The sequence below is a fragment of the Citrus sinensis genome, chromosome 3 (assembly GCF_022201045.2).
Source record: "Citrus sinensis cultivar Valencia sweet orange chromosome 3, DVS_A1.0, whole genome shotgun sequence".
In the NCBI taxonomy this organism is placed as follows: domain Eukaryota; kingdom Viridiplantae; phylum Streptophyta; class Magnoliopsida; order Sapindales; family Rutaceae; genus Citrus; species Citrus sinensis.
Genome location: NC_068558.1, coordinates 10,428,237 through 10,454,236, shown reverse-complemented (window position 1 = coordinate 10,454,236; position 26,000 = coordinate 10,428,237). Strand labels below are relative to the sequence as shown.

Here is a 26,000-nt window from a genome sequence, read left to right as displayed (position 1 = left end):
CTGTGAATTGACAACAATAACAGCGACATCATATGGTTTTAGAATCTATTACGTACTCAAAATGAAGAAAGAATAAAATCCAAAAAGGAATCATAATCATTAAAACCGAAAATATCAAAAACTTCCTTTTAAGCTAGGGTGAATATTCTGCATAGAGAGATAAATATTGAGATCTAATTGTATTATAACTATACACAGCTATAGTTGAATTAGGATCCAGTGCTTATATTTTGCAAAGCAAAGAATCAATGATCGATTTATTTTGTGTTTTTAATTTTTTATTTTTCATACCTAACAACCATTAATTCAGTTCTCAATAAAAATTCAGTTTAGTTCTGAATCTTTATCTGCTGTACTTAGAAGAGTTTGATCCCTTTTTCATAAAACCCAATTTTGGGAAACATGAATTTGGAAATATGAATAATATGAGCAAGTTTTTTTTTAAAGTACAGAGCAAAATATCTTAATGTTGATAGAATTTAATTGAACAGGAAGAAAAATCACATTGACTATGGAATGGCCAGCGAAAGGCAAATACGAAGGTGCTTCTCGCTTTGAACTGGACTGTTGGCATGTTCAAACATGTTGAGGTGGAAATAACTCAACTAGACATCAAATTAAGTTAAATTCTAGTCAACTACATACATTACGATGATCATGACCAATCATTGGATGAAAAAAATGACCAACAAAAGTAATTACTGATAAAAAGGAAACAAAGTTATGAAAAGTAGGATTCTCAAGAGAATTTACAAAAGCTTTAGCCAAGCCAATGTTTTGTATGTGGTACAGATAAATAGATCTCTTTGGGTAGAGCTTTTGCAGGCTCACTCTGTTGTTGATTGCCCGTGGCTTCTTATGGGAGATTACAATGCAACTTTGGGTGTTCATGAGCAGCAAGGTGGCAGAATACCACGTTGTATTTCTTGTGCTGATTTCCATAATTTTTGGGATTGTTGTTATCTTATGCAAGTCCCTCTATTCTCTTTTATACATGAGGTCTCAGGTCATTAACTTGATCGAGCTGGTTATAATGAGTCATGGTCTTCTCATTGAAATATTTCTTTTTGCCTTGTCATGCTAAGAACTATCTTCAATCACTCTACTAATCGTTTCTGGTTCCACCTCTAAGTTTCGAGGGTCTAGACATTGTCATTTCCTAAATTTGTGGTTAAAGCATTCTGATTTCTATTATAAATTTTGTGGGTGAAACAGGGCCACAACTAAAATGAAATTAGAAGAAAATAAAGAACAAGCACAAAGAGGACACTAGAAAATTACGTGGTTCGACTTTTAGCCTAAGTCTACAGGCGAAGACAGAAGAAAAATATTTTACTAGTGAAATGAGAGTTACAAGTATTGCAATATTTTAGCTCACTACCCAGAACCCCAATACACCTAATCTCTCAAATTACTAGAACAAGAGCTTATAACTATGACACTCTTAATCACTTAATTTTTCTATAAAGAAGAGAAAAGGAAGTAAGAAAATGGGATGATATAAATGAGGGAGGAACCCCTCTTATTTATAGCCAAAATTGGCTACTGTTCATGCAATATTTTATTATTATTATTTTCTTCATGGCATTGCCTTTGATTTTTCTTCATTCTTCTTCCTTCTTTCTCGTCAAAGCCGTCTGCCTCCATTTTTCTTCAAACTTTGTCGCACTTTCTCCATTGTTTCTTGATTCAAATAATGCAGCAACAGCTGCATTCTTCTTCATAATGGCGGGCACCGCCTTCTAGAAAGGTGGTACTTGTCGATCATTTTTCACATTCTCCCACTTGGAGATTTGATTGATGATCAATCAATCTCCACACCATCCTTTCTGCTTCGCCACTATCATGTTGCTTACATTTCTACAAGGCCACAAAAATGATCTACTCCATTCAAATATGTCAACATTTATTAGATTGGTCAAAACATCTGCTAATTTTTCCTTGGTATGGATTTTCTGCAAATCCACATTTATGCTTTCCACTACTTTATGAACGAAGTGATATTGAACTCCTATATACTATATCCTAGAATGAAAGGCTGGATTCCTTGCAATATGCAAGACACTCTGACTGTCACAAAACATGAGTATTTTCTCTTGTTTGTGTCTGGGCTCCTCCAATAACCTTTCCATCCAAATAGCTTCCTTGTAAGCATGTGTAGTTGTCATATATTCTGCTTCTATTATAGATAGGGCCACAATGGTTTGCAGTTTATAGCTCATCATGCAAGTATAAACACATAGCCAGTGGTGGATTTCCTTTTATCAAGGTCTCCTACAAAATTTGAATCCATATAGCCCCTGACAGTAAATTCTGATCCTTCATAACATAATGCAACATCTGAGGTTCCTTTGATATATCTCAGAATCCTCTTCATAATTTTCCAATGTTCTCCACCAGGATTTGCCATGTATCGACTGATTGCTCTCACTGCTTGTGCAATGTCCGGTATAATACATATCATAGCAAATATTAAACTTCCTACTGGTGGTGCATATGGTACTCGAGACATCTCTTTCCTCTCTACTTCATTGCTAGGACACATACTTGAGGATAAATTGAAATTAACATGAAGTGGGCTAGAAATTAGCTTACAATATTGCATATTGAAGTGCTGCAAGATTTTCTTCAAGTAATTCTTCTGAGAAATTCAAATTTTCTAGTTTTTTTTGTCTCGGTGAATTTGCATCCCTAAAATCCTGTTTACTGGTTCCAAGCCCTTCATTTCAAAATTCCTACCCAATTGTACCTTTAATTCTTGGATTCGATCTTTTTTGGAGCCTACTACCAATATGTCATCCATATACAACAGTAAAATAGTGAAATCATTATCCTTAAATCTCTTGTAATATGCACAATAGTCTAAAATAAGTCTGTTATATCCAAGGCTCATGATGAAGGAATCAAATCTCTTATACCAACACATCGGCGCTTATTTGAGACTGTATAAAGATTTGTTCAACCTGCAAATCAAGTTCTCTTTGCATGTTTCAACAAAACCTTCTAGTTGGAGCATATAAATCTCTTCTTCAAGTTCTCCATGAAGAAATGTAGTTTTCACATCTAACTGCTCTACTTGTAGGTCGTATGTATCACACATCGCCGAGACTATTCTGACTATTGTGAGTCAAACCACCGAAGTGTTACTAATGACTTTTCTTCCACATGGTAGTGATACAAGTTCCTATGTTTTATTTTTATGTAAAGCTTCAATTTCTTCTTGTATTGCTCTCATCCACAAAACAACTTCTGGATTGTTTAAATGTTCATGGAAAGTTAATAACTCTTTATCCTCTATTAGAAAACAATATGCAACATTGATCTCTGTAACATATTCTGAGTGCCATGCTGGCTGTTGTCTTTCACGAGTTGACCGACGAACTTCTAGAGCTTCAAACTCAACTAGTTCTTCCTGCATTGCTCTCATCCACAAAGCAACTTCTGGATTGTTTAAATCTTTATGGAAAGTTAATAGCTCTCCATAATTTGTTAGAAAACAATATGCAACATTGATCTCTGTAACATATTCCAAGTGCCATGTTGGTCGTTGTCTCTCACGAGTTGACTGACGAACTTCTAAAGTCTCAAACTCGACTAGCCTCGTGCTCTGATGATGCTTCAGAAAAATTTGAATCTTCTTTTCCCTGATTACTTTTCACATATACCAGTACAATCTCTGACTTTTCTGTTATAGTGCTATCATCCTCATCTCTCTTTTGAAGTTGATCTTCTACAATGATAACATCTCTGCTGATGAAAATCTTGTGGGCAGTAGGGTCCCACAGACAATACCCCTTTACTCCATCAGCATACCCTAAGAAGATACACCACTTGGATTTTGGATCCAATTATGTTCTTTCTTGGGCATTGTAAATCACGTACACAGAACATTCAAATACATGTAGGTGAGAGTAATCAGTTGGTTTTCCAGTCCACATCTCCATCGATATTTTCAACTCAATTGTTGTTGATGGCGACTGATTTACAACATAAAAGACAATTTTGTTTATTTCTGCCTAGAATGAGTTAGATAGACCACCAGTTCTCAACATAGCTCTTATTCTTTTTATAAGAGTTCTGTTCATCTGTTCTGCCACTCTATTTTATAGGGGAGTGTATGCCACTGTGATTACCTCTGAATATATTCTTGCTTACAGTATACAAGAAACTCGTCGTCTGTATACTCTCCACCATTATCGGTCCTCAAGCACTTTATCCTTTTCCCGAATTCAAGTTCAACCCGTGCTTTGAATTCTTTAAACATTGGAAATACATATGACTTTTTCTTGATTGAATACACCCAGCATTTATTGGAATAATTATCAATGAAAGTCACCGTGTACTTTACTCCTCTCATAAATATGTCTGGTGATTCCTAAGCATCAGTATGAACAAAGTGTAGAGTGCATTTACTTTTAGCAATAGATCTGCTGAACTTCAATCTATGTTGCATACTTGTAACACAATGTTCGCAAAATAGTAAATTCACTGATTAGAGCCCTGGAAGTAATTTTTGCTCAGAGAGAATCTCCAAACCTTGTTCTGACATGTGGCCGAATTTGAGATGCCACATCATTGCCGACTCTTCTCCACTTGACACGACACACGCATTAGCTTCCTATAGTGTGTCTCCTTTAAGTATGAATAGATTAGCACCGATCTTTTATGCTTTCATCAGTACAAGTGCGCCTTTGACTATTTTCATAATCTCATTTTCAACATGGGTTTTGCACTCAAGATTATCTATTTATCCTAAGGATAATATATTTTTTTTCAGACCGTTGACATGTCGTACCTCCTTAATTATGCGAACTATACCGTCAAATATTTTTATTTTGACAGTACTTATATCAGCGATCTCCAAGGCATGATCATTACATATGTATACAGATCCTCTTGAGATAGGTTTATATGTGTGGAACCATTCTCTTCGAGAGGTCATGTGCCAGGTAGCTCATGAGTTTATAAGCCAGACGTCAGATAGCCATTTTATGCCTTCTGAAATAGTTGTCGCCTCGTTGTAGAGAATTTCGCCATCATCCGAGGTACTTGCTGCAAACTCCTGAACATTTGATGACTCAGGATCTTTACTTTTTTTGCTCTTCTCGTTGTTCCAACACTCTTTCTTGCCACAGTTGAAGCATTTGACATTCTTCTTACTTTTTTATTTTGATCTGCATTAGTTGTGACTCCCACTGGGGTCACGTTCCATTGATCCCCCTCTCATCATCGATAATGCTTCTGCTTGCTACGAACTTTCTTGTCTGTCTTCTTTGTTCTTTCAACTGCTCTCCTCATTCAATATGGAAGCTATAACATCATCGAAAATTAGACTTTTTGCTGGGTTGTTGTTCATCAGATTGATGATGAGTTGATCATACGAATCTGGTAGACTTTAAAGTAGAAGCTTTGCATGTTCATTTTCCTCTATATTATGACCCAATGTTGTGAGTTGTGAAAATAGAGTTTTCAAGGTGTTGATATGGTTAGTTATCGATGTTGATTTCGCTATTCGAAAAGTATAGAGTCTCATTTTTAAGAAGATTTTTTTTTGTGCAGTGACTTGGTCTCATATAATTTTGTGAGAGTATCTCATATTTCCTTTACTATTTTTTTCTCTGCCATACTAAATAACACCTCATCCACAAGTGCCAAGTGTAGATCAGCAATAATATTGCCATTCATCTCATTCCACTTGTCATCATCAATTATCTCCGTGTGTCTTTCTTTAATTGCTGCCAAGTAACTATTCTTCCTCAAAATAACTTTCATCTTCATTTTCTACAACGAGAAATTATTCTAGTTGAACTTCTCAATTTTGTATTTTGCCACTATCACTTTTCACCACGAACTAACTTTGCTAGGATTGGCTCCAACTGTTTCACGTGAACAGTAACTGTATATATAAATAGTGCCGTATACATAAATAGTACTGTATACATGAACAATACCCTTGACTCTAAAAAATGTAATCAGTAGCTTTGATACCACTATTATAAATTTTATGGATGAAACAGGGTCATAACTAAAATGAAATTGAAAAAAAATAAAGAACAAACACACAAAGGACATCAGAAAATTACATGGTTAAGCTTTTAGCCTATGTCCACGAGCGAAGATCAAAAATATTTTACTAGTGAAATGAGGATTACAAGTATTGCAATATTTTGGCTCACTACCCAAAACCTCAATACACCTAATCTCTCAAATTACTAAAGAAAGAGCTTATAGTTATGAACCTCTCAATCACTTAATTTTTCTGTAAAGAAGAGAAAAGGAAGAGAAGAAAATGGAATGATAAAAATGAAGGAGGACCGTTATTATTTATAGCCAAAATTGGCTATTGTTCATGCAATATTCTATTATTATTTTCTTCATAGCACTGCCTTTGATTTTTCTTCATTCTTCTTCCTTATTTCTTGTCAAAGTCGTCTACCTCTATTTTTCTTCAAACTTTGTTGCACATTCTCTATTTTTTCTTGATTTAAAGAATGTAGCAACGGCCGCATTCTTCTTCAATAATGGCAAGCACCGCCTTCTAGAAAAGTGATGTCTTGCTTGTCAATTTTTACAAATTCAGGTTTATGATATCTTTTAAGCTTAAACTTCTAAAAAGTATCTTCGTTCTTGGAGAAAAGCTACATTTGGTAACATTTATGAGAAGGTCGAAACTGCTGGAAGTTAGCTCTATGATATTCAGGGTTTGATTGTTGCGGATGATAACAATGACGATGTTAAATAAGCAGAGATCAAGGCAAGAAAAGAGTCATTGACTCCATTGATTTGGATTTTCTTTTATAAAGACAAAGCTACATTTAAACTTAAATAGCTTAAAAGGGGTGATAGAAGTTCTCGGTCTTTTCATATCTTTGCTAAATAAAAAAGAGCCCGCACAAGAATTTATTCGCTGAGGATTTGGGGATTCTTACACAGACATCAAGGAAGTTATCGTTGACCATATAATTGATTTCTATGAGTCTTTACATAGTTCGAATTCTGAAAGCCGTGACATGTCAGTTTGTCCACTAAATCTGCTTCCAATTGATGATATTGTTCAAATTCGTAGTATTCTTATAGTATCAGTTTGTTCTTATGTGATGCCTTTTATTGTTCGGAGTCGACAGATCATCTATTTCCTGGTTGTAGCTTTGCTAATCGAATTTGGCAATGGCTAGATGCGCAATCTCGTACTCATCTTAACTTGACTTCTTTGGCAATATTGTGGGAAGACATAATTGCTAAATCTTTGTGTCCACAATTAAAAAATTAGTGGTTGATTGCATGCTTTCATCCTTTTTATTTTGGTTGATTGCATGCTTTCATCGGTTTGACCATTTTCAGCCTCCAATTCAGAATGTTCAAACCGATTGTGTTTCTCGTCTTTTACATATTGCGAAGTTTTGTACATGCTATATTGCTTCAAGTACGGATAGGCGATCCTAGATACTTTAAGGATCCTTCTCAGGCACCCAAATGTCAATTTACTCTCTGAATTGTCCTCTCATTGGCCGGGTTAGAGTGCATACAGATGGCCTTTCTAATGGTAATCCAGTGGCTGCTGCTTGTGGCGGCATTTTTAGGGATCATTTGCACAATTATTTGGATAATTTTAGTTATTTTCTTGGTCATCACACTGCATTAATGGCTATCATTCTCGCCATTGAGACGGCCTATAATAGCGGTTGGCTACAACTTCAGTTAAAAAGTAATTATATGCTTGTTGTTCAATTCATTAGCAATATTGATTTTTCTTCTCCTTGGATGCTTCGCAACCGATGACTGAATTGTAAGTCCTATTTTTTTGTATGTCTTTGATGTTGCGGAAGCACAAGTTGAGCAATTACCAATATTACGGTGACTACAGCTTCTGGAGAAATTTAAATGTGGTATAAACAAATGCAAAGAAAAAGACAATAATTGTACGTGGTTCGGCCTAAAGCCTACATCCACGGGTAAAGACTGGAAGATAATTTTACTAATAAATGAGAATTTACAAAAGTGAGAAAAACTCTCAAAATCCACAACCCCAATACACCCAATTGTATCATCACTAGAACACTCAAGTGGAAGCTCTCTCAAAACTCTCTAATTGCTTAACTTCCAATTGCTCTCAATTGGGATGGGATGCTAACAATTGCAAAATGCTTATCTATTTATAGGGAGCATTGCTCACCTACCACACTGTTTCAATTTGGCTTCAATTTGCCAAATTGGAAAACTTGGCAATCGGTGCCAACTTTCCCATTGAATTGTAGTCAAAGTTAGTCGTCTCTTCAACAATTGCATGCTAGTTGTCTTATGCAATTACTTAACAATTGCATGCTTAAAGCTTGATTTTTCAACAATTCTCCATCTCGGCGAAAATTTATTAAATTTGAGTCGACTATTAGCAAACCATCCTCCAGTCTTTACCTTCTTCAACTGCTTTCAAACTTGATCGACGTCACTACCTTGGTCAACATATCTGCGGAATTCTCTGCAGCCTTGATTTTCTAAAGAAAAATCTTTCCCTCATCAATAATTTCTCGTACAAAGTGAAATCATAGATCGATATACTTTGTACGTGCATGATAAACTTAGTTTTTTGTTAAGTGAATAACATTTTAACTGTCACAATACACATCAATGTGCTCATTTACCAATCTCAAGTTTTCAAGTAAGTCTTGTAATCAAATAGCCTCTTTAACAGCCTCTGTAATTGTCATGTACTCTGCTTTTGTGGTTAACAATGCAACTGTAGACTATAGTATAGATTTCCAACTGATTGGCCCTCTAGCAAAAGTAAATACATATCTGGTGGTTGACCATCGTTTGTCCAAATCACCAGTATAATCAGAATCGACCTACCCGATCACAACTTGACCAAGTCTATTATTTTGCTTAAACAATAAACAAACATCTACGGTCTTCTAAATGTATCATATAATCTATTTCATAGCTTGCTAATATCCTTAACTAGGATTATGCATATACCTGCTCACTATACCAACTGCATGTGAAATGTCAGGCCTGGTACACACAATTGCACACATTAACCTGCCCACTGCATTTGAATACGGAACTTATAACATGTATTCTCGTTCCGCATATATTAAAGGAGATAATTGTGTAGAAAGCTTGAAATGAAAAGCCAATGGAGTACTCACAGGTTTTGTCTGCTCAGTCATACCAAACTATTGTAGTACCTTCTTCAAATATTGCTTCTGAGATAAATTGACTTTGCCATGAGCTCTATCTCTACATATCTCCATGCCAAGAATCTTTTTTGCCCCAAATCTTTCATTTCAAATTCTTGATTGAGTTGAGTCGTTAACTTTTCAATCTCATCTTTGCTCTTAGATGCTATTAGCATATCATCAACATATAAGAGTAAATATATAAAAGATCCCTCTTGTAGTATGTGAAAATGCACACAATGATTAAATTTATTTCTTGTGTACCTCTGCCCTTTCTTAAACTGATCAAATTGTTTATACCACTATGTCGAAGATTGTTTCAATCCATAAAGTGACTTTGTTAATTTGCAAACCCAATTTTCTTTTCCAGTAACTTTAAATCCATTTGGCTGAGCCATGTAGATTTCCTCTTCCAAATCACCACGTAAAAATGTAGTTTTTACATCAACCTGAATACTTCAAGATCAAGTCGCGCAATCATGGCTATAAATTTTTAATAGATGAGTGTTTCACAATTGGAGAAAATACTTCATTGTTTTCTATTCCTTCTTTTTTAGCATAATCATTTGCTACCAATCTAACATTGTATCGAATTTCATTTTTGCAAGGAAATTCTTCCTTTTTTGCATATGCCTATTTACACTCAATTATTTTTTTTCTCTTTGGGCAATGTAACTCCCACGTTCCATTTTTATGAAGAGGCTATATTTCTTTATTCATTGCTAGCTTCTACTATACACTTTAAGGGCTACTTATTGCTTCTCTGTAAAGGTTAGAATCTCTTCTTCATCTTCAGTCCATGGAGAATCACTATATGTCTCCTCAACAACGGCTAGATTATTTTAATCTTTTCAAACTCTACCTACTGCAAAGTGCTATTGGTTTTGTCATCCTCTTAAGTATCTTTTTGTTTCAACATGGCTGATTCATCAAAAGTCACATCTCTACTGAAAATAATCTTCTCTATAATAGGACCCTAGAGACAATATCATTTTACTCCTTTACATGATAATAGGCAATGGAACCAAAAACATGTAAAGAATTATAATTAGTAGCAGGTTTACCCGTCCACTTCTCTATGATTGTTTTGCCCTCAATTGTAGCTGATGGCAAACGATTGATCATATGGCACGCATATACAACTGCCTCAGCCCAAAACTCTTTGCCCCATCCAGCATTAGGCAACATACATTGAACTTTGCCCTCAATTGTAGCTGATGGAAAACGATTGATCATATGGCACGCATATACAACTACCTCAGCCCAAAACTCTTTGCCCCATCTAGCATTAGGCAACATACATTGAACTTTCTCCAGAATAGTTTGATTCATGCGTTTTGCCACTCTATTCTGCTGTTGTGTATGTCGAATAGTGAAGTGTCGCACAATGCCCTCATCTCGACATGTTTGATGAAATTGATCATTCTTGTACTCACCGCCATTGTTTGAGCGAAGTCTTTTAACCTTTCGATCAGTCCGAGTCTCGACCATTTTCTTCCATTTCAGAAATATGCTAAAAATTTTATTTTTGTTCTTCATCAAATACACCCATACTTTTCTTGAATAATCATCAACAAAAGTAACAAAATGGTGTATACCTCCCAAAGAAGTTGTTTTGGTAGGTCCTCACATATTACTGTAAGCATAGTCCGGAATTCCTTTTGTATTGTGAATTGATGAACCAAACTTTACCCTTTTCTGCTTGCCCAGAACACAATGTTCATAAAATTTCAATTTGCAAGAATTTACACCCTTCAGTAAGCCTTGTTTCACTAAAGTTTGCAATGCTTTTTCACCAGCATGTCCTAAAGGCATATGTCACAACTTGGTTGCTTCTAAATCTGCATCTTTTCCAAAGACTGTTGATGTTGATCCAATAACTGTACTCCCTTGGAAATAATACAAGTTATTTCTTCTTATGCCTTTCATTACTGTCAGTGTGCTAGCTACTACCTTCAACAATTCATCTCTCAAAGTGATTGTGAACCCTTTAGATTCTAGAACTCTTAATAAGATGAGATTTTTCTCAAACTTGGTACATAACGAACATCTGTAAGACTTGGATTAAGCTGTCATGATTCTTTAATTGGATTGAACCTATTCTCATGGTTTTACAAAGCATTGTCATTGCCAATAAAAATAACTCCACCGTCCAACTCCTTGAAACTAGAAAACCAGCCCTTGTTAGGATACATATAATAGGTACAACCCGAATCCAAAATCTACTCATCTGAATGATATGTCAATGTCATTCCAACCAGACTAAAGTCTAACTCTTCACCATGTTTTGTTACATGTGTCTTATCTTCATCTTCAAATTTCTCATCCAAATTTAGCAAATATACTAATATCTTGTTAAATGAGTTCACATGATTATTCATTGATATACTAGGTTCATATGTGAATCGATAAAGTTTTTTTCTTCATATAAAATCTATTTTCAAGGCTTTTTTCTTGTACTTTTCTTCCGGCGCCTCTTATAATGTTTTTGCTAATGTCCCCCTCATGACAGAGTACATTTGATCTTTAGCCAGCCATAAGTGAATAGTACCACATGCCTGTCTATTAATCTTTATCCACTCTTTGTCATCCATATTATCAGGTTTTTCTTCAAGATCAACATCCAACTCTTGCTGACATAAGACATCTAACACCTCACATTGCCACATACAAAAATTATTGGTACCATCGAATTTCTCCATTTCAAACTTTACATTAGTCACAATAGTCCTCATTGATGACGACGACGACGATGCCTCTGCCATTTTTTCTTAACTCAAATGATCAGTACCTTCAATAACTATTTAATTTTGAAAACCAACCTCTATGATATTAATTTTGCGTGAATAAATGCACCAAGAAATTTCTTAAGAGAATGGAGGGGTCACAACAGTCCCACTTAAAACCCATACTCCTTAGGCTCTTATCGCATTGTTGACAGAATTTTCCTAAATATGCAAAAATACACACTATTTACAATAGATTGTCTCCCAAGTATAAATGATTGTCTCTACCGTATCAATGAACAATATCGGATACGTGAACAGTACCGTATCTATGAACAATTTCATATACGTGAACAGTACCGTATGCCCCAAGCACGAACCTTCGACTCTGATACCGATTGTTGCAGAAAGCGCGTGTTGAACAATTACCAATATTACGGTAACTGCAACTTCTGGAGAAATATAAATGTGGTGAACAAATGCAAAGAAAAAGACACAATAATTTTACGTGGTTCAGCCTAAAGCTTACGTCCACAGGTAAAGACTGAAAGATAATTTTACTAACAAATGTGTATTTACAAAAATGGGAAAGCTTTCAAAACTCACAACCCTAGTACACCCAATTGTATCCTCACTAGCACTCAAGTGGAAGCTCTCTCAAAACTCTCTAATTGTTTCACTTACAATTGCTCTCAATTGGGATGAGATGTTAACAATTACAAAATGTTTCTCTATTTATAAGGAGCATTACTCACCTACCACACGGTTTCAATTTGGCTTCAATTTGCCAAATTGTAAAACTTGGCAATGCCAACTTTCTCATGCAAATGTAGTCAAAGCTAACTGTCTCTTCAACAATTGCATGCTTGAAGCTTGACTTTTTAACATTTGAGATTTTTCTCATACTTATAAGTAGGGCAACTGTTTGGTATGGGCAATTGTAGCTTAAAATCTGTATGATTAAAGTATTTAGTAAACACTTAATACTATAATTTGAAAGTTAAGATAATTTGATTTCACTTTTTTGTGATGCAAAAAACTATAATATATTTACTATTTTTTTCAAAATTATTATTTAAATATCATATTAATTACATATTATTAATTTTTATTTCATAATTATAGTTTTTTCATAGCAGTTGTAATTTAAATGTTACATCACCTCTAAGTTTTGAAGGCCAAGACATTTTCGTTTCCTAAATTTGTGGTTAAAGCATGTTGATTTTAAGTTTAGTATTCTCAAGCTCTTTCTAGTTATCCTATGTATATAGTAACTCTCAAGCTTAAACTTCTAAAATGCATCTTCGTTCCTAGAGCAAAGCTGCATTTTTGGTAACATTCATGAGAAGGTCTAAACTACTAGAAGCAAGCTCTTTGATATTCAAGCTTTGAATGATGCGGGTGATAACAATGACGACGTTAAACAAGTAGAGATCAAGGCAAGAAAAGACGTCCTTGATGCCATTGATTTGGAATGTTCTTTTTGGAGAGACAAAGCTACGTTTAAACTTAAATGGCTTAAGAAGGGTGATAAAAGTTCTCGGCCTTTTCATATCTTTGCTAAATCAAAAGAAGCCCGGGCCAGAATTTTTTTGTTGAAGATCTGGGGATTTTACACAGACAAAAAAGAAGCTATCGCTGGCCATATAATTGATTTCTATGAGTCTTTACATTGTTCGAATTCTCAAGGCCGTGACATGTCAGTTTGTCCACTAAATCAGCTTCCAACCGATGATATTGTTCAAATTCATGGTATTTCTACAATATCAGTTCTACAATATCAGTTTGCTCTTTATGTGATACTTTTTATTGTTCGGAGTCGGTGGATCATCTGTTTGCTAGTTGTAGCTTTGCTAGTCGGCTTTGGCAATGGGTAGCTGCTTGGTCTCGTACTCATCTTAGCGGGACTTTGGCGATTCTGTGGGAAGACATAATTGCTAAATCTTTGTGTCCACAATTAAAGAATTTGTGGTTGGTTGCATGCTTTCATCCTTTTTACTCTATTTGTAAAACACGGATCAAACATCAGTTTGACCATTTTCAGCCTTCTATTCAGAATGTTCAAGCTGACTGTGTTTCTCATCTTTTACATATTGCGAAGTTTTGCACAGACTATTACTTCAAGTACGGATAGGCAGTCCTCGATACTTTAGGGATCCTTCTCAGGCTCCTAGATGTCAATTTACTCTTTGACATTGTCCTCTCATTGGCTGGGTTAGAGTGTACATCAATGGCCTTTCTAAGGGTAATCCAGTCGTTGCTGCTTGTGGTGGTATTTTTCGGGATCATTTGCGCAATTATTTGGATAATTTTGGTTATTTTCTTGGTCATGACACTGCATTAATGGCTATCATCTTTGCCATTAAGACCGCTTATGATAGCGGTTGGATGCAACTTCAGTTAAAAAGTAATTCTATGCTTATTGTTCAATTCGTTAGCAATGTTGATTTTTCTTCTCCTTGGATGCTTCGCTACCGATGACTGAATTGTAAGTCCTGTTTTTTAGTATGTCTTTGAGATTTTTCCCATACTTATAGGCAGGGCAGCTGTTTGGTATGGACAATTGTAGCTTAAATCCTACATTACCAAAGTGTTTAGTAAACACTTAGTACTATAATTTGAAAGTTAAGATAATTTGATCTCACATTTTTGTGATTAAAGAAACTATAATATATTTTCTATTTTTTGTCAAAATTATTATTTAAATATCATATTAATTACATATTATTAATTTTTATTTTATATTTATACTTTTTTTCATAGCAGCTGTAATTTAAAGGTTACATCACCTCAAATACCAAGAATGACCTGAAATAGAGAAATTAATCAGGGTCCTAAATTACTTGAGTAGTCTTAATTGTTTGATTATCTACAATTGTGGTAGAAGTAGAGGCAATGGTTCAATTTGAGTTTTGCAAATTCAGTTCTATTTTGGTTTTCTTTAAGAGAACGGAAACATGTTTTGGTATATCTAATTAGAGATAATTATACAAGTTCTTAATCTTAACGTAGGATAAAATTTCAAAAATATAAAAAGGTAAATGCTCATTTAGTTCTTAATGTTAGGAGTTAAATTATTCAGTTGCTTCCTCTATTTTTTTAAAAACAGACTATATGAAAGAGAAGGGCGTGAAGCAAAGTTCCATTGAAGACATTTTGTTTCCACATAAATATCCCTTGAGAATTCCTACATGCCGAACAGTAAGTGTTATCTGCATGATATATGACCTCAAACCCTTGATTCAGAACCTCTCCCCATCCTCCGGCCAATCAATAATTAATCAGAGGAAAATGAAAATGTGTCTCAATAATTAGTTTTTGTGAATATGAAAATGTGTTTCATAGCTTAATTTGAAGTTAATATAAAAAATGAAATAACTGAAAATATTTTTAGTAATTTATCTGAAAAAAAAATATATTATTATCATATCGATGAAAAAACAAAAATGCGAAAAAGAAATTGTTCAAACAGTAGTTTATATGTGTGCATAGCAAAGCAAATGGCTAGATGTCATGAGTCCCATTTAATTTAGTTGAACACATGCAAGATGAGAGGGCTCTCTAAAAACAATATTTGCTTTGATACCTTTGAAAATTAATTGTATTATTTATATATGTGTATTAATTGATTATAGTATTTGTAATGTATTCTATAATTTTACATGTGGGAAGGGAAATCACAAGATAGATTGGTTAGATCTTGGATGCAAATTGGGCGAAATTATTAACAAAAGGTCGCCTAACCCCTACATACCTTACTATGAATCACGTACCGTGAACTGATTCCTTTTGACATAAATTTTGGTCCCATTTGCAGCTACAGGGAGATTGCAAATCCATCGAACCGATTTAATTAGATGAATTAAAAGCAATTGGACGAACGTTAAAACTGATCATATATATTCTCTGAAGCTTTTACATGTCCGTGAAACGAAAAGGCTTCCAGTAACGCACCCAAAAGTCGGGCTTGCGGAATTTACCAAGACTTGAACAATTCTAATGGTTTAAAGATTGACATCATGTGAATCGACATGCAACTAACACTTGCGTTATAAAATATAATAGGAAATATTGAGGTGCTCTTGATCTTGAAGCATTGTCTCTCTAAGATCTAATCTTAGTTATTAAATCTAAGTTGAAATTATATAATAGTATAACTTTATGAGAGGTTATTAACATCGACAATGCATATCCCTCGTTCAAGAAGTGACTTGGTTATGAGTATAATTTATCTACATATTTTACTGTTTATTATAAGTGTATTAGTTATTTTTATTTGTCATTTTTAATTGATTGAATTATTTTATTGAACAGGTAATAAATTAGAGATTAAGGTCTATTTTGGTATTTAGACGCTGTAATTTTTAAGTTACAACTATTATGAAAAAAAATTATAACTATGAAATAATTATTAATAATATATAATAATCATAATTTTCAAATAATAATTCAAAAAAGTAAAAATATTATAAGTTTTTCTAAATAAATGTGGTTGATCAAATCAACTTGAATTCCAAACTACAGCCGCTATTATTTACTAAAAATTTTAGTATTGTAGTTTTAAAACTATAACTGTGCAATTTCAATACTAAGTGGGGCATAAGAGATAAACATTGCTTAATGGAATCAAATTGGAGAGAATTAGAAATTATCGGGATTAAGCACAGATATGGAGCAAAGCAATCAAATTGGAGAGAATTAGAAATTATCGGGATTAAGCACAGATATGGAGCCGCACACCAAATAAGAGAGATTAAACATAAAGCCCAATCCATGATGATGATGAAGGAGTCACACGTGCATGTCATTAAAAGGGCTTGAACGGGTAAAGCCTTTTCAAATTGTAAAAGATTATGGGCTTTAAAAATTGTAAAGCCTTATGGCTTTAGGAACAGAAGAGGTCGGTGGCTTAACATTATAAAAGCCAACCTTCGGCCTTGACACGGGGACGAATAAAAGAGACGGAAGCCGCCGAAAGCAATTGAGCAGCAGCTACGAATTTATTTCCACGACTGATTTTATGAAGTTTGTTGCAGGAAATAAATTACTTTTTATTTAATTAATTTCCATGTTTTAATGTTTATGATTCTTATTTCACATATTTAGTTCAATATTATTAAATCTTTTCACTAATTCTTTTTTATATTATTGATTGTTATGATTAATATTTGACTAAATTTGTACTTGAATGTATAATGTTTACATATGATTATCTTTAATTTTGTGTCATTCATTAAATTATTTATATAAAATACTTAGAAAACTTTTGACTCTTAATTATTCAATATTACTTATAAGGGATGCTTAGATATCATATTATTAACTAGAAAAATAACCTATATAAGATTAATTTTAATTGAACTTAACTATTATATTCATGAGTGGACATATATTAATTTCGAGTTGTCACTCTAAAATTAAGAATTGATTGATAATTAGATAATTGTTAAGTTGAACAATGGTGGATTTTGAAATCTTAGTAGCATCAACCTCTTGAATTCTTGTGTTAACTTACTCATTTTAATTTTAATTGCATCTTTGGTTTTAATGTTGTCGAACAAAATATTTTATTTTCAATTAAGGTATGGTTATAATTAGCTTAGATTAAATTTTACTTTCCTAAAATTTGACAATCTTTATGAGTTCAATCTCGTTATTCCTAGTTTATATTTCAATAGACTCGTGTACTTATGAGTATATTAAAATTTGCACAACACTTGCTTACTTAATACATCTCTAAATGCTATCAATAAATAAGAACCAAGGTTGTCTGATTTCTCTCATCAATCTCAAGTCTCATAAGTCATATCTAAGAGCATCTCTAAAAGACTATTCAAATAAAATTTTACTTTTTATTTGAAGAGTCATATCAATATTAAACACTCCAAAAGACACGTTAATTTAGATTTTTCAAATAAGATTTGTTTCTCACTCTTCAATATTGCCAAGTAAGTTTCTCCCTCTTCTATTAATATTTTATTATTATTAATTGAAAAGATAAGACTGCTATAATTATTATTTATGTTTCCTTTAAAAAACGGAGGGTAGTTAAATTTGATAGTGGGAAAGATTTAATTAAAATAATGCTAACTTGTTCTTATTTGATGAGTCTTCTGGAGGAGATTGTATTTTTCTATCCTCTTATTTGCCATATCAGTAAGTAAATTGATATTTGAAGAGTCTTTTGAAGATGCTCTAAGCCTTAAAGAATTTATAGTATAGAGCAGCTTGAAAAGATTAAGAAAAATAATGTATATATCCTTATTTATTATTTTAAAATATATGAATTAAAAAATAATAATGTATTGCATACCTCGAGTAGGATTAGCAGCTACAGTAATGTTTGCTGGTTTCTACTGTTAGAGAATAGCCTTTGGTAAGGACTATCACATAAATTCCAGAAATATTCATATTATATCACCAAGAATTAATAAATCAAATATGAGAAAGCACACATGAATCCATAATAACTAATTGTTCTCTATAGTCATGTGGTTTGTCTTCTAAATTAATATATTTTCCTAGGAAATCATTTAACTTTCTCTATGTCCTCTCTCTCATATAGGATGTCAGGAAAAAATAGAATTTTACGTGTGATTTAGGGACCATAATTACTTATATAGACAAATTTCTCTATTATTTTTGGTATTTCTATTTTAACCCATCATAAAAATAAAAATTATCTTTAAGTTTCTATACATTAAAAGTCTACATTCTATTTGATATATTAAAATTCAAATTATTAAAAATCTTAATAAATTATCTTTAATTGAACTTAATACCTTATATGATAATTCACAATAAATAATCATTCATATATAAGCCCAACATTGAATTAAGGATTTAACGTCCGCATCCCAGGACATGTCCCTGAAGAAGGTTGATCTAGGCAAAAGCAAGTAAATTAATGACAATAAGTAAGTGGTCAAAGTCATGTGGAAGATGTCGAGGTGGCAGAATAATTTACTGTCGCTATGTCATGTAATAGAATAGTGGGACGTATAGTGGAATCCATTAAATTTAATATTAAAAAATCAGTAAATTACACATGTCATGTGGTAGAATAGTGCGACCTATAGTAGAACCCATCGAATTTAATATTAAAAAAATCAGTGAACTGCACACGAAAACTAACTGCTGTGCCACGTGAACCGTCTCCCTGGAGTATAGTGCCATGCAAGCTTTTATCCAAACAATAATATGTAATATCGGAGCTGGCTACGGTACAGATTCTGTAACATACAGACCAGGTTAGCCAGCCCCCAAGGGTGCCATTTGCTTGCTTTGTTTCCACATGCAGGGACACGTGGAGTGCATGGAGTAGGGGATGTATGTTACAGAATCTGTAACATAGACTTCTCCTGTAATATCAGTTACATTTTAATTTAAGAAAATAATTAGTTGAAAATTAATTCCATTTAGCCGACAACTTGTAGTCCTGGAGTAAAGTTTTCTTGGCTGAAGGTAACGTCAGGAAGGGGCATGCCACATTGAACTTTATTTTGTCTCATGTGCTTTCGCACTCTTTTGAATAGTTTGGAATGACAAATATTTATGAGTCCAATCAAATGGAGTCTACGCGGATTAGCGACTTATTAACTGAGTAGAATCGTCGGGTGACGTGTCTTATCTCTCTCCCCCCCCCCCCCCCCCCCCCACCTCTCTCCTTGCTTCTTATTTTTAAAATTAACTTATCAATTTAATATTGACAATCAAGTTATTTTTTTATTTTATTTATAATTAAATTATTTTTTTCAATAACTTATGAAAAAAAAAAGATTCAAGAACTGTAAAAGGAAAATAAGAAGAGATTCCTAATTGAGAATTATCACAGGTATAGGTGCATGAATTTACTTGCACTTAAAAATAATTTAACAAATGGTTTAATATACAAAAAAAAAATTGTTGATGCGAGATTCTGGTTCTCCTCGTTCTACGACCAGGGTCTCTGCTCGATCAACTTCACCACGACCAGGATCTCTCATCGTAAAGCTTCTTCTCCAGAGGTTCCTGCGCACACAGACAGGTCAGAGTACGCCGGTTGTTTTCTCGGCACAAACCCTCCGACGCTCAAGTCAGATATGAAGGTTCGGGGAACGCTTGCCACAAATCTTATGGCTGTTAGGTTGTTTTCTCTCTTTTAGAATCAAAATTGCTAACCCTCTTACTTTCGTTGGCTACCTTTTTATATGCTTCCTCTGAATCCCAGTTTTCCGCAGTCTACGTCCGTTATCCTCCCACCTCTCGAACGTGGATTCCCCATTTCCGTAGTCGTGGGTGGTTGCGTGGCCTTCGTGCCTAGATTCTCGGGCTGGAGAGCATGCCTCGCCAACTGTCGTTGACCGGGTCTCCTCGAATCAACCCTTAGCAAGAATACAGCAGGAATGGCTTTATGCTTCTTACAGGAAATTGGCCTCGCGGATGACGTGCTCGTGGATGAGCAGGATATTCCTACCCTTGTTTCCCTGCTACCTGGCTCTTACAGGACACACCTGCTCGCAGACTTCTGCCACCAAACATCTGCTCATCACGTCTGGTCTCGTCGGAGTATTATCTCAAACAAAATTAACAAAGAGTTAGATATCTCCTTACAAATTCATGCACCCAAACCATTTTATTCTAATTTTTGTTTCTCACATTCCTCTCTTTTCTGTCCCCATTTTCCATGCACACCAAACCGTTTGATTTGAGATCAGGTCGAAAACTATTTTAAAAAAGAAGTTGATTTTAATTTGAAATTCAATATTGAAAGCGATTTGTTGAAATTTTGTTTTATAAAAGCGATTTTAATTTGCTCTAACAACAACTTCAGGAAAACTGGGAGGAGTTTTCCCATGAGTAGACTATCAATTTATGCAATGAGTCCTATGTATTAGTGAGTTTCTACTGTAGTTGGTTGGAGATAAATATGTTGAAGAGTCAGTCTATTGATAAAGATAGTTATTTTTTATTTTCCAAAATCAAAACAACAATTGGACTGAAAAAATAAAAGATTTCTTAGTCTTAGTTATACTATGACTATAGCAAACATAAACTATTAAATTCATTGAAAAGGAATCCATTTGAATTTTCCACGAGTGAGACCGAAAAGCTATGGAAAGTCTTCTTGGCCGGAGAAGAGACGTAGGGAATGGGCATGGAAATTTTCTGTTTTCGAAAATAGTGAAAATGACAAAAATATACAGACTCAAATTGAGTCAACACGGATCAGTTATTCAAAATCAATGTAAAGAATTAAATTAATACAAGGAATAAGACCGGATTGGTGTTCAAACTGTTTTATTTAATTAGCCACAGAGAGTAAGCGGATAAAAATTGATTTGAATTTGTCTACCCCTCTATCTTAAATAAAATAAATAAATAACAAATTCCCATATGAATTTGGGAATTCAATCATTATGATAAAAATTGATGGATTGGTTATCAAGCATTTTCCCTCCGTATGAATTTGGGGTGATGGGGGGTTGAGAAAAAAGAAATATCATAAAAAAATTTCTGATTTTGACAGGAAGACCCCAGTTTTCAATAAGCATTACTGTATTTAGGTCATGTTTGGATCCGAGAACATAAGGAAAGGAATCAAGATGAGAAAGGAACGGAGAATGGGATGAAATAGGGAGGAATGCTGGAATAGAATGTAACATATGATCAATTCAAATTTCGTGCACCATTTGTTTCGCTAACAGAAATAGACGCAACATAAAAGTCTTAACTTGCATCGATATTTCAATTCTGATCATTATGCCCTAACGTTGAAAAAGTGGAAGAATCTATTGGGGCTCTTGGAGGAGAAGACAGGAAAGGCGTTGGTGGGATTTGCAAGGCTTCAGTGCTTCCCTGCAACATTTCTATCACTTCATTCATTGGCGGCCTATCAGATGGACGGGCCTGTATGCACCACAAACCCACAATAATCATCTTTTTGGCAATTTCATTTCCCTTTCTGGTTACGACACCAGGCAATTTAAATTCTCTGTCTTGCTCAACATGCCTGTAAATCCAATGTGGAAAATATACCTCGCTAGAATTATCAACTCCAGAGTCCAGATTATTTTTGCATCCAACCAATTCCATTATCATCATTCCAAAGCTGTACACATCAGACTTGTGTGACACCTCTCCAAAGTTTCTACTGAACACTTCTGGAGCAATGTAGCCGATTGTCCCTCTAGCCCCCAGTAACGACGACACTATACCCTCTTTCGTAGTGCAGAGTTTTGCCAGCCCAAAATCAGAGATCTTAGGACAGAAATCTTCATCGAGAAGAATGTTATGAGGTTTTATGTCAAAATGCAAAATCCTAGTGCTGCATCCACGATGCAAGTATTCAAGGCCTTTGGCTATTCCAATAACAATCTCGTACATCTTTTCCCATCTCAAATACTGACAGGGCTTTGAAGTATCTCCGTTGTAAACGAATTTTTCAAGCGATCCATTCGACATGAACTCGTAGATAAGAGCTCTGTTGTCACCCTCCAAACAAAAGGCTAGTAGTGTGACGACATTGACATGGGATGTTCTACTAATGCTTGCAACTTCATTAATAAAATCTTGTCCATCCCCTTTGGAAGCGTTTAGGAGCTTCACTGCTACCGAACGACCATCCAACAGCTTTCCTTTGTAGACACTGCCAAATCCTCCTTGGCCAAGCTTATCTTTAAATGAGTTGGTTGTTTTCTTAACATCCGAAAAGTTGTATCTTTTGAGAGGAAGAGGTCCATAGTTTCTAATGAAGGCCTCAAGATCTTTATCACTCTTTGTTATCTTTCTACGAAAGGCCGCTGACAGAGTTGATGAGAACTTCTTCGATGTTGTAAAGTTTGCTTAACTCTTTGCGCCGTTTCATAATGTTCCTCGCCAACGATCCGAGGTTGCAGCATAGTTGACGTTGAGTCTAAAGGATCAACTGCTGGATAGATACCTTTAGCAGCTAATCCTCTTGATAGTACGGTAGTAGCATCTAAATGGGCAAATGTCGTGGCAGGAGCGGGATCAGTCAAATCATCCGCGGGTACATAAACTGCTTGAATAGAAGTTATGGACCCCTCTTTGGTAGAAGTAATTCTTTCTTGTAAAGAACCCATTTCGGTACTAAGGGTAGGTTGATAACCCACAGCGGAAGGCATAGTTATGCAGGCGGTTGTTATGCCAATTATTCCAACGATTAAACCTATATAGGAAAAGCAACGCGAACAAGCATGAAGCAGATAGTGTAGAAATAATTGATGTCCTTCAGAATATTCACAGTGAAACCATAACTCCGAACCGTCAGGAAGAGGCAGACAAATAATCTGGCACGTATGAACAATTGTCCAGCATCTTCCGCCTTTGCATAGCTAAATTAATTACAAAAACAAAACTGAAAAGTTGCCACAATCTCTGCAGCGGCAGTTGTCTCTATTGTCAACATGGAATAGCCCCTAAAATGCTTTGTTATATCTCTTCGGTTCTGTTAATAGCTAGCTAGATTACTATTGTTTTGTTTAATAAACTCTTTTACTCACAACTCCGCTTTCAATGAAAAATGTCACTATAGTACAGATATTGGTTTTGTTTCTTTTAATAATTTGATAAGGATGAAATGAACTAATTCAAGATTAATTAGATTTTTTTATCCATAAAAGGTTTTCCAAGCTTTTAATTGTTTGATATTAAAATTTATCATGCTCTTGCACTATGTTGTCTACCATCTTTGTGGAATCTTGGGTTAAACTGTAAATATTCATCAGCTAGTCACAAAACTTCACAAGAATATATGACACGCTAAGTTGGAAAGTTTGAAATGCAGTGAAAAAGATGAAGCTAAAAGAATTAGGTCGCTATTTTACGGTTACCTATGACAAGCTTCAGTCTGTCGCTCTGAACTTTGCCTGTAATTCAAGGTAAAAAAAGGAAGAGTCAGCAACAGACTGTACAGACACCCATATGTACTGCAGATATTTTGTTGTGCATAATTCAGGCACAAATTCTCACTTCAATCAAGCCTCAAATTCAGACTAGATAGAACAAGCTCAAAATTCTAACACTTGTACTGGCAGAACATGCAATCAGTCAAAAAGAGGAAAACAGAGTAAAAGAATCCATAAGCAATAGGGGCCAATAGAAAAATAATCAATATTCTGAATTTTTAGTGACGAAAACAGCAACCAAAACTAACTCTAACCAACAAGAAAAGCCAGCATGTAATTGCAAAAACAAAGTTCAAACTTTGCCCACAGAAGCAATTGGAGGAGACTGAATCAGTTTCCATAAATGGCTTCGTCATTCGCCCCGTCTCAAGCACATGGGAAAAAGTCTTGGGTGCTCCTAAAATACTGCTCATTTTTCTCATCATTCCTTGCCACTTGTATGTTTCAAACAATCATGATAATATGCATACTTTCGTGGCAAGCACTGAATAGATGAAGAGCAATGCTCCAAAAGCACCAAAGACCTTCTCAGCGCACGGACTTCTCTCTTATAAGCTTGTCACCCTTCTATGGTAGGCTTCTATATATAAGCCTTGTTAAGAACTTAATTTCATATTAATACCTCCTACCGTAATATTTAAGAGGATGACCATGAGAAGGAAGTAAGCATACCAGTTGGACAGGTAGACATATGGGGTTTATCGCGGCAAAGACACGCAAATTCATCTGAAGTCTCGTTAGATCCGCATATGCCTTGTGAAGACGAACATGCCGAATAGGATTCATTGTCCGCGCGATATCGCACCTGAAACCCTTGGATTAAAACCTCACTCAACTTTCCAGCTGTAAGATAATCAAAATTGGAAGCTGTCAATTGAACGGGGACTTTGACAACGCTGCGACAAGAGCTGCTACGATTTTCAAGCAGTGGGCCAAAGTCACCATCGATGGTATAAAAGCCATTTATAACTCCATCTTCTAAAGGACAGCTGAAGTTATTTTTACCCACCGATGTGAACCCACCACTGCAATTGAAGAACTTGCTGAGGTTTCGAACGGTCTCACTGTAACTAAAGAGCGTGTGGTTGATAATTGTTTCCGGCCATTCGACTGAAGGACAATAACCACCAAGCAAATCAAGTCGAGCAGGGGTGATAGTCATCGTTTGACGACCGCCATCAATTCCTGAAACTTGAAAACTTTCATTTTCCATATATATTTTAGGACTCGGAATCGGATTCCCATAGCCTTGACAGTGGAGACGGAATCCTCGGCGACCACAGTACCGTGGCCTAAAACCGTCTCCCCAGAAAGGATACCCGATATCAGGTGACAATGTCCCACAATAGAACTGCCTACTGCATAATGCATACCGTTCATCTACGTCGCTATAAGATGCCGGTACTGCAATAAAGAAGCAGACGATTGTGGGGATGCAGTGTCGAATTTGTGCTGGGAGGATACTTTTGCCCATGATTAAGTTTTGCAAAAGGTCATGGAGAGAGATTAGTGCAGACTTGGTAGGTAAAATGTAGATTGAGATTATTTTAAGCAAACGGTGAAAGTGACTATGAAGACAAACATACCAGCAAAGCAACCTTACCAATGGCCGGAAAAGGGCAACATGAATATTAACAAATCGAAATGGTAGATGATATTTTAAATTTTTATCTTAACTTTTTTTTTTCAAACGATATGATATGTGATGTATTATTTATTAAATTATTAATAATTATTTAACAAGATTTAAGTAAATCAGTGAAAAATGTTAATTGTATTGGAAATCTTGGAAATAATTCTAGTAGGATATTCGGGATTTTTTGACTGTAAGAAGAGCAATTGCGAAAGCGATTCGCAGTGATTTTTTCAGGTGAATACTAAATAGAGAAACAGTTTGTTTTGACAAGAAGATTTTAATTTCTTTAGTTTGATTTGAATTTTCCACGACGGAAACAGAAAAACGATGGCAGTTGATCACGGAAACAAAAAATGGAAGTTGGACTGTTTTGAGTCTTGCATGGGCAATCCGTAATCATAAAATAAATGGTCGGCTGCATACCCAGCGAAATTTGCAACAAAATGATGCAATAAATTGCATCTGCATGGTCCATTCAACAAGTATTGGACCCTGTTTGGTACTATGGTTTGCAAACTGGAGCATCTTTACATATTAATTTAAAAATTAGAAT

At 34.8% G+C, this 26,000-nt stretch overlaps 2 protein-coding genes across 2 annotated transcripts; both read right to left on the bottom strand.

Annotated features, from left to right (window-relative positions):
* Positions 1–21,628: 21,628 nt before the first annotated feature.
* Positions 21,629–22,345, bottom strand: LOC102625754 (PR5-like receptor kinase). The gene has a single exon (XM_052435701.1). It carries the CDS (start codon positions 22,343–22,345, stop codon positions 21,629–21,631), a length of 717 nt encoding a protein of 238 aa, XP_052291661.1.
* A 182-nt stretch (positions 22,346–22,527) lies between these two features.
* On the bottom strand, positions 22,528–25,367 carry LOC107177976 (LEAF RUST 10 DISEASE-RESISTANCE LOCUS RECEPTOR-LIKE PROTEIN KINASE-like 2.1). Its single transcript, XM_052438315.1, has 3 exons — positions 24,484–25,367; positions 23,737–23,772; positions 22,528–23,072 (listed from the first exon to the last, which is right to left on the bottom strand). The coding sequence occupies exons 1-3, from the start codon at positions 25,283–25,285 to the stop codon at positions 22,663–22,665; spliced, it is 1,248 nt and encodes a 415-aa protein (XP_052294275.1). The 5' UTR covers positions 25,286–25,367; the 3' UTR covers positions 22,528–22,662.
* Positions 25,368–26,000: the final 633 nt, after the last annotated feature.

Coding starts and splice junctions, on each gene's coding strand:
- LOC102625754 (XM_052435701.1), bottom strand. CDS start 22,345: ATGTCGAATGGATCGCTTGAAAAATTCGTTTACAACGGAGATACTTCA.
- LOC107177976 (XM_052438315.1), bottom strand. CDS start 25,285: ATGGGCAAAAGTATCCTCCCAGCACAAATTCGACACTGCATCCCCACA. Junction 23,773..24,483: donor TATGTCTACCTGTCCAACTG/GTATGCTTACTT, acceptor CTTGAATTACAG/GCAAAGTTCAGAGCGACAGA. Junction 23,073..23,736: donor CAGACTGAAGCTTGTCATAG/GTAACCGTAAAA, acceptor TTTCCTATATAG/GTTTAATCGTTGGAATAATT.